General features: G+C 38.1%; 1 protein-coding gene across 1 annotated transcript in view; it reads right to left on the bottom strand.

Annotated features, from left to right (window-relative positions):
* LOC135218530 (zinc finger C4H2 domain-containing protein-like) overlaps nt 1-4,441 on the bottom strand; it is a 134,136-nt gene extending 129,695 nt beyond the window's left edge. Inside the window, exons 1-3 of the mRNA XM_064254892.1 lie at nt 4,282-4,441; nt 865-1,036; nt 17-149 (exon numbers count right to left, since the gene is read on the bottom strand). Of these exons, the coding sequence (XP_064110962.1) occupies nt 17-149; nt 865-1,036; nt 4,282-4,379 (403 nt within the window). The 5' untranslated portion in view covers nt 4,380-4,441. The remainder of the gene's footprint in view (nt 1-16; nt 150-864; nt 1,037-4,281) is intronic.
* Between the last annotated feature and the right edge of the window lie 4,171 nt (nt 4,442-8,612).

Here is an 8,612-nt window from a genome sequence, read left to right as displayed (position 1 = left end):
AAATTTGGAAGACTCAGATCATGACCTAACTGCTGCTGAGCCATGCGACTAACATCTTGCTTGAGCGGGTGGTACTCATCATAAAGACGGCGGGCATGGTCCAAACTCTTGTTGCGTAATTCTTCAGCAGACTTTATAATACTCTCCATCTATTCAGACAAAGTAAACATTAGAAAATCTCAGACATGAAACCTAGCCAAATTTCTTATAGCCATACATCACAGATTGAGAAAAAAAAAAAACTCAACATCATAAAAAATGTAATACTTTACGCCCTTTTCATTCTAGTTGCCAGCATCTCATCGTTTAAAACTTTAATCTCATATAAGTTTTTCTGACTTTCAGTCACTATATGCTGGTACCAATCAAAACTACAATAATGTTGCTAGCAGCACTTATCACCTACTCATGAAAAGTGCTTACATGAAATGTCACCATAAAAAAGGGCATATTTTATGTGTACAACACCACCATCATCCAATCAGCGGGGTCTGGGCGGAGGAATTAAAATTAAACAATATATGTGATAAGTTGCAAATGTGTGTTTACAACGTGTTCTGTTCTTGTGTGGAGCCACCCTAATGAGAACCTATTTTCTCAATACTAATTGATGGTAATATTGTGTTAGACTTTTGCAAAATGGTTTGTATCAAATTTTCATTTCTTCACATAAAAAAAAGATACATTCTCTGGGGAAACAAGAAATATGTATTCTTAACCTTTGAAGTCTTTAATCAGTGAACAAATGGCCTTCAAATCATTTAAAAACTGTACTACATATCAATTATTTCAGGAATGAGTAATTCAAATGGCAGCAATGACACTGGCTAACAGCAATTTTTCAAATTAGAGACACAAACTTACCGCATTAATATCAGCATGAATTTGTCGTAGCTCTTCTACATGAGCCATTTTCTCTTGTAATAATAACTCCATTTCAGCTCGATATTCAGCTAAGCTTGCTTCCTCTGCTTGCACCATCTCCACTTCTTGTGCTAACCTGGCTCGTATCCTCTCCACAGCCACTACTTTGGCTCTGTAAAATACATTATTGTTAGCAAAGGGGTAAGAGTGGAAAGAAGCAACAACCTGAAAATAACAAAAAAACTGCTAAGCATGTATTCCATTACTTTCTGAAAGCAGTTTTGCACAATTTTGCTCTCTTCTCTAAATGAGTTCTTGAATTGAGTATTGGCATAGACACTAGAAAAAGTTATGTTCAGATGCAACATAATTAGTATGCAATTCATGATTTATAAAATTTAGACTGTCAAACCAAGCAGTGGAGCTCTAGGCCATTCAGCACTCTAGGCAGTGAAAAGATTAATCTGACAGGTTGAATAATAAGAATGCAGAAAGGAAGCATGAATGGAGGTGGAGTCAAAAGTTAGAGTTGGTGCAGCTAGGGGCCAAAAAAAACATTACAAATCCCCTTTAGTAATGCCCACAGCGTGCTATGTGAGGTTTACTGATGGCACTTCTCCCTTGTTGGGCATAACATAATTCCAACTTCTTTTCTGTTAATGACCTTGCATGGGCACTTTGGTACAAGCAGTCCCCGGGTTACGACGGGGGTTCCGTTCTTGAGACGCGCCGTAAACCGAAAATCGTCGTAAGCCAGAACATCGTCAAAAATCCTAAGAAAACCTTACTGTTAATGTTTTGGGTGCATTGGAAACTATATAAACTGCATTCTTACGGCATTTTTCATAAAAAAAAACCTTCAAATATTGATTATTTTGAATTTTTGGTGTCATATTTCATCTGCCAGATGAGCGTTGTAACCCTGGAAATAATGTCTGATGAATATAATTGAAAAGCGTTGTAACCTCGGAACGTCGTAACCTCGGAACGTCGTAAGCCGAGACCGTCGTAACCCGGGGACTGCCTGTACTACATTATGATTATAGTAATTAGTAACAGGTAAAAGAATCAACATTTCAGCATTTCCACTTTATAAAAGTCCATGGTCTAACTACTCATGCACGACCTCATTATGATGCACGACCTCATTATGAACATCTTGGAAACATCTGGCCAGAACATAGTGCACTGTACCTAATTAAAAAGAATATACCACTGGCCTAACTGGTACAGTGAATAAACAAATAAATCTATATCCTAAATTTAACAGCTTCCATATGAACCTTGTACTGTACTTCAGCTGCAAATTAAGTTACCAAATAAAGAGTTTTTTAGTACTCTTTGTCAAATAATTCTTAATGAAACATAATGCAAAATGCAGAATCTGCAGAGATATGTAAGGTTATGTATAGAAAACAATCTATTTATGCCTTAGTTTTCATTATCCATAAACAAAATTAACTTAATTCTGGCTGCCAGACTTTCTTAAACAGTAAATTTTACTATGCAGACTTCTACTGGAAAAATCAGGGAGGAGGTTGTGTCCAGAACATGACACAACAGCAAAGAGAGGAAAACTTAGGAGGAATGGTGTCAGAAACACGCCAATGGGAAAAACAAAAATGTTTTAAACAGCAAAGTGCACAAAGAAAGACAAAAGATATGCAAAGGGGAAATTATTCCACAAAAACAATTAAAATAATACACTAAACTTACAATGCTAAAACAACGGAACAATGGAGACAATTTTGAAAATCCATTAAATAAAAACACTCAATAAGGTCTAGAGGATGTTGAAATGACACAGGTGTGATGCTGAGGTGGTCTGATAGATCTAGAGGATGATAAAGGGAAAATTCCATGGATCATAAGGAATAGCAAGGAGACCATTCAGAACGATGGACAAAGGCTCTGACAACAAAAGCAAACCTAACCTTTCCTAGAATGTTGTGCCCTGACCTAACCACACATTAGGTACCTTCCCAACGTCACTTAGGGTGCCAAGCCATGACCTGGTTTACCTCTCGCTTCCTCTCAGAGGTAGAGTTAGTAGTAAGTAGCCTGCTCCCATTGTTCGGCAAACTACCCCGTGGCCAGATATTACCTTCCTAACCTAACTTAGGGTGCCATGCCCTAACCTGGACAGAGGAGCTTCTCTCACTCTGGACACCCAAAGGTGACACTAAACATCAGATATAGTAGGGTAAAAAACCGCATGGTACAGGGGTGGACCATGTACGATCAATGTGTACAACCCCAAGAAAAGTACATCATAACGCGTCCTGACACCAGAGTAGAGGTCTTTAGCTCCGTTTCTCACCATCAACAAGTCGCGACTGATGCCCATCTCCGATGTCAGGACGCGTTATAATGTACTTTTATTGGGGTTGTTCACGCTGATCGTACATGGTCCACCCTTGTACCATGCGGTTTTGTACGGGTAAAAAACCGCATGGTACAGGGGTGGACCATGTACGATCAATGTGTACAACCCCAAGAAAAGTACATTAGCCTATAACGCGTCCTGACACCGGAGTAGAGGTCTTTAGCTCCGTCTCTCACCAACAAGAAGTCGCGATTGATGCCCATCTCCGATGTCAGGACGCGTTATAATGTACTTTTTTTGGGGTTGTACACATTGATCGTACATGGTCCACCCCTGTACCATGCGGTTTTTTACCCTATCTACGGACTAAACTTCTGCTCAGACATGGTGTTACGGCCTATTAAACTGTCATTCTGCCAGTTGCGAACGACATACATTTTCCATCAACCAAAAAACCTAACATTTATTACTAGAAACCTGTGTCCTGACCTAACTAGACAGTATCTTCGGTTACCCTATCTTCTTAACTTGACTTTGGGGGATGAGCCCTAACCGGGAGAGGGAGGGGTGGTTTGCCTCTCCTAGCCCCCTCCCTCCAGGTACAATGAACGTCGGGAACATGGGCTAGGTAGGCGTCGGTTCTAAGTTGTCCTTGGGAGTCAGCTTGACCATTGGTGTCAAAGTCCACCGTAATTCGAACTACTAGCTATACTACCTATCGTGAGTCGTGAGTGAAGCCCCAGCTACACCTAAACTCGCCTTGTGTTCCTTGTTTTTAGCTAAAGAAAATGTAATTTCCTTCCATTGCTCTGGCAAATAGTCTAAACTCTAAACTGTTTAAGATCACCAATTCAAAAATTTTAACTGATCTAAATTCTAAAGCGTTACGGCTTGTCAATTTACCATTTTTTTCTTACTTAAATCGTCTAAAATCTACGAGGCGTCTTCGAAGGGTTCGTCCGAAGACAAACCTGCAATGAGCGTTTTGAATTTGGCATTGATTTATAGTAACTCTCCAATCTAAATATTGATCTGGCGGCAAATTTTAAATCCTCAACTATTTTAGCTATTTATCCAAGTGAATTATTTACCTAATGTCCTTCAGGGCTTCCAATTTCATATAAGCGGCTCTGTCCCTATCGTCTGCCATTGTTGACATCCTGCTGGATTTCAAGGGATAGAACAACATCAGCGTACACGGAGACGTATGTGTCGCCTCCGAGTTGTTGTTCTACAACAAACACAATGCTAGCAAACACTTTTATCACATATCCAACGTAACTTATGTATAATTTTGTTTCATTTATGTACGACAGAACCAGTCTTGTTTAAATTTTGTTTGATCAAATTGTATTTTCATCACTCAAAAGGCTAACGAATACAAGGCATAGTACAAACTACGCGTTTGTCGAGCTATTCCAAAAATATCAGTTAACATCTACGTTACTAAATAAAAATACTCAATATTTGAGATCCAATTGAAATGTATAAATGAGAACGAGGCACAGGACAGAAATCGATGGAGAATGCTCAATCACAATGGCGACCCATAAAAATGGGTTTAAGCTAGGAAGAAGAAGAATATTGAAATTCCATTGCATAAAAATGAGTGTTGTCTTTTTTCCATACTTGTTTCAAAGGACTAACATCGGTCCTCAATTTGTCCATCAAGCAAGGCCCTTTTTATTCGATGAAGCTTACGCTGTAGTACCCACTTTTCCTTTCTTACGCTGTCAGCAGCATTGATGCTGCTTTTTTCTTCCACTAAATTATCCTTCTATGGTTGACTTTCGCAGTTGTTATTATAAGGCTGCAGGATTTTGAATGGGAAATTGTTTTCTGCTACCATGTTAAATTCATTAAAAAGCTTATTAGGTTTGCTGAGTACTTCTTAAATTTCTCTAATCTAAAAACCGGTTTCATATTATATCGTTATAGCATCTTGGCTCTATAAATCTAAATTTGCCCACATTCCTTATTGTATCCGTGCTTTCCTATACACAGAAGGTATCAAGTAAGCTTATCCTTTATCGAAAGTATGTCAGTTTTCTCTTAACGTTTCCTATAGATATGTGACGCAGTACACTGTATGGGTCAATAGGTAATATAACGAATGTAGTTATAAGAAGGGATATGCCCTAATTTTAAAGGAAACGCGAGAAATGCAAAAGGGATCCAAGTCCTATGCATTCTCTTTTACGACAATTGTTCCTATTATGAAGATCTGTATGACCCAAGCCAGACTTAGGCATAGTTTAGCCAATGACTTAGGCCTAAGTCTGGCGATCATAATGACATATGTATCATAAGTTAAGAAAAAGTTACAAATGTTAGAGGAAGTATAGTTTCTGGTGGAGTTTGACTCCGTACATGTCAAATTCCTCTCAAAAGATGAAGCAAACCTTTCTGTCTCCATTTGTATATGGATACTAGAAATTCTTGAACTCACAGGAAGTAATAAACCAATGCTCATTATCTGAAACTGTCGGTCGAAACGGCCATGGGTGAAGTAGACTTATATTAATGCTAAAATTGTATACAATGTGGTTATTGACTCACACTTTGGAGATTCTCAAAGATGCATCGTGTTTTTATTTACTTGATATGCTCAACACTCCTTGACAAATAATTCCATAGCTTTGCTTTATTAAATTCTTGGTATTCACTTATGTTTTCTTAAGCAATAATTTTGCTTCTTACTACACTATCTTGATCAAAATGGCTTTACAATATTGTTTGTAAGTTATGTCTAGACTTCTCTACGAAAACAATACAAAATTCTGACGATGTATTCGTTATGCTTAAAGAATAAAACCTTACGTGTGGTTAAATGTTGAAGGGCCTTAAAAAAAAAACATCTCCTTTAGTATATTGAGCTATAACTGTTTTGGGCCCCGTCGTTGTAGGAGGTTTGAGATCTGTAACTAAGGTGAAGTATTTCCGGAATCATAAGTAAATGAAACTATTTAACCACATGTAGGAACTATTTATTATTAGATTATTATTATTATTATTATTATTATTTATTATTATTATTATTATTATTATTACTAGCAAACATGTGTATACAGAAATTATGTATGAGAATTCTTAAAGTAACTAAGTCTACGGGTATAACCAGCCTCGCTTCACGGGCAGAACCATCTCCGTTTCAGGGAATCCCTTCTCACCCCCAACCCCTTCGGATGTGGGGTGGGATGAAACCCCATTATAAACCATCTTAGGGGTCCGCACTATAACCCTGCCAAGTTTCATGCCCATCGGACCAGCCGTTTGGCCGTGATTGAATGACAGACGGACGACAGACATTATGCCGTTTATAGTAAGATCATTTTCTGTAAAAGGTACGTAATGCCCTTGCTTGATCAGTAGAATCAGGTAATGGACTCTTTCTTTCTTGTATGTCTTTTTTTTATTGTAACGTTCCTTTCTATGATCCACACGAGCAGAAGATTCTTCCTTAGTATATTTGCATACGCCATGTCAAAATGTACGTGTCCAAATGAATTTGGAGCAGCGATCTATATTTTGTCTTTCTAAGAGGTTTCTGACCATCTGCGCTCTGTATATTTGTTAAGCAGCAGGTATAATGGATATAAACCTGCCCTTAAATATTACAAGACCAAAGAGGCCGGGATACCTTTGCATTATCCGATACTTCAATATTCTGAATAGTTATGATTTCAATTGAAACAAAATATCTTGCCATTTGTCATTTCGCTGTTGGCTATTAGCTTCTGTCCTTCCTAGCAATGGCGTGATTTAAGTTTTTTCAAAAGGTTAAATGATTTTTCCTGGTCTTAATGCTGCTTTAGACTTGCATTTACAACCAAAAATGCTAGAAGCTGGGCATCTTTCTCTACCTTTCGGGTAATAAGTCCCTCTGCCACATCTACAGTAATCCGTAGGCCTATCATATCTTAGTTTCCAGATGTGGTTGCTGAATAGGTCTATAAGAACTTCTGTTTTGGGCTGTACTTCTCTCTTTTCACCGGTGGCTTTGGTCTATACATTATTTTTGCCTAGAATTCATGATGAATTTTTTTTTCTATTATTGGCTGCAAATCAACCATTATTGAAAGTTCTTTCTATCTCTCTCGTTGTATAATAATTATCTCTAATCTATGAGAAATAGTCGGTGTCCCATCAGATTTGGATTGACTTCTCACAGTAATTTTTGTCTAAGCTGGAGTGAATTGCGCATGAAGAATATAACTTATTTGAAAAAGAAACCCACAAAATCACTGTGTACATTTTATTTTACTCCACACTTGAGTACTTTCAGGCCCTATCTGTGGCCCATTTTTAAGAGATGTGTAGGTTTGTCAGCCAGGGTCAAGGCCCAGCGGTCTTCTGGAACGTCTTCTCGTTGAGCTATCATTTATGTGATGGCTGTTCTGGTTTCATTGAGAGTTGCTAATCCCCTCTTGTCGCTCTGGTATCCTGAGCTGATGGTCCAATGGGATTAACCATTGTGGTAAGTGAGTGGTCACCAAAAGTCTGTTGGGCAGAAAACCTGATCTCCAGGTCAGAAGGGTCTATCTTAGCTTCTTTTAATATCAAAGCTCGGCTTATGGGATCTTCTGAGGTAAAACCTTTGTCTCCTTCTATTACTTTAATCTCTCTGAGGAGTGCTCCTTCTACTGCCCTCCTATGACTGATTTTATTGTTTTTGTATATAAGCTTTTAAAATCCATCCTACGGCCATTTTCCCAACAATGCCTAGCTATAGCACTCCCCTGAGAGTTAAGTTGTACTGCCCTTTTGTGTTCTTGGATTCCAGTCCTTATTCCCCTACCTGATTCCACCACATATTTGTCTCCACAATTGCTGCAATTAATTATGTATAAACCCCCTACATTATCTGTATTACTGTCTTCTCCTTCCAATTTATTTTTACAGACTTTGTTTTTTACGGTATTATCAAATTTCTATTTACTTTCTTTTATCTTTTAAGTGATTTGTTTCATTTTAAGCATAAAAAGGAGAGCAACTATTTCTTGTTTTCTTTATTCCATGTACTCTCTACATTTGCTGTGGAAAAAATCTTTTTAGCTTTGTTGACTGCCCTTTTTCTGAACCATTCCGGGTATGCTAATGCATCAAAGCTTTTATCGAGAGGATTAGCAACTCTCGATGAAACCAGAACAGCCATCACATAAATGGAAGCTCAACGAGAAGGCGTTCCAGAAGACTGCTGGGCCTTGACCCAGGCTGACAACCTACACATCTCTTGAAAATGGGCCACAGATAGGGCCTGAAAGTACTCGAGTGTGGCGTAAAATAAAATGTACACAGTGATTTTGTGGATTTATTTTTCAGTCTTCAGAAGAAAACTGAAAGAAGTTTCTGTTTGGTTTATAACCTTATTTACTATTGGAGTACCGAGCCTTTAGACGTGTGACAAAGGTACCTTCTGATT

The sequence above is a fragment of the Macrobrachium nipponense genome, chromosome 9, assembly GCF_015104395.2.
Source record: "Macrobrachium nipponense isolate FS-2020 chromosome 9, ASM1510439v2, whole genome shotgun sequence".
NCBI lineage: Eukaryota > Metazoa > Arthropoda > Malacostraca > Decapoda > Palaemonidae > Macrobrachium > Macrobrachium nipponense.
The sequence above is the reverse complement of the archived record's forward strand: the minus strand, read 5'-3'. Positions and strand labels throughout refer to the sequence as shown.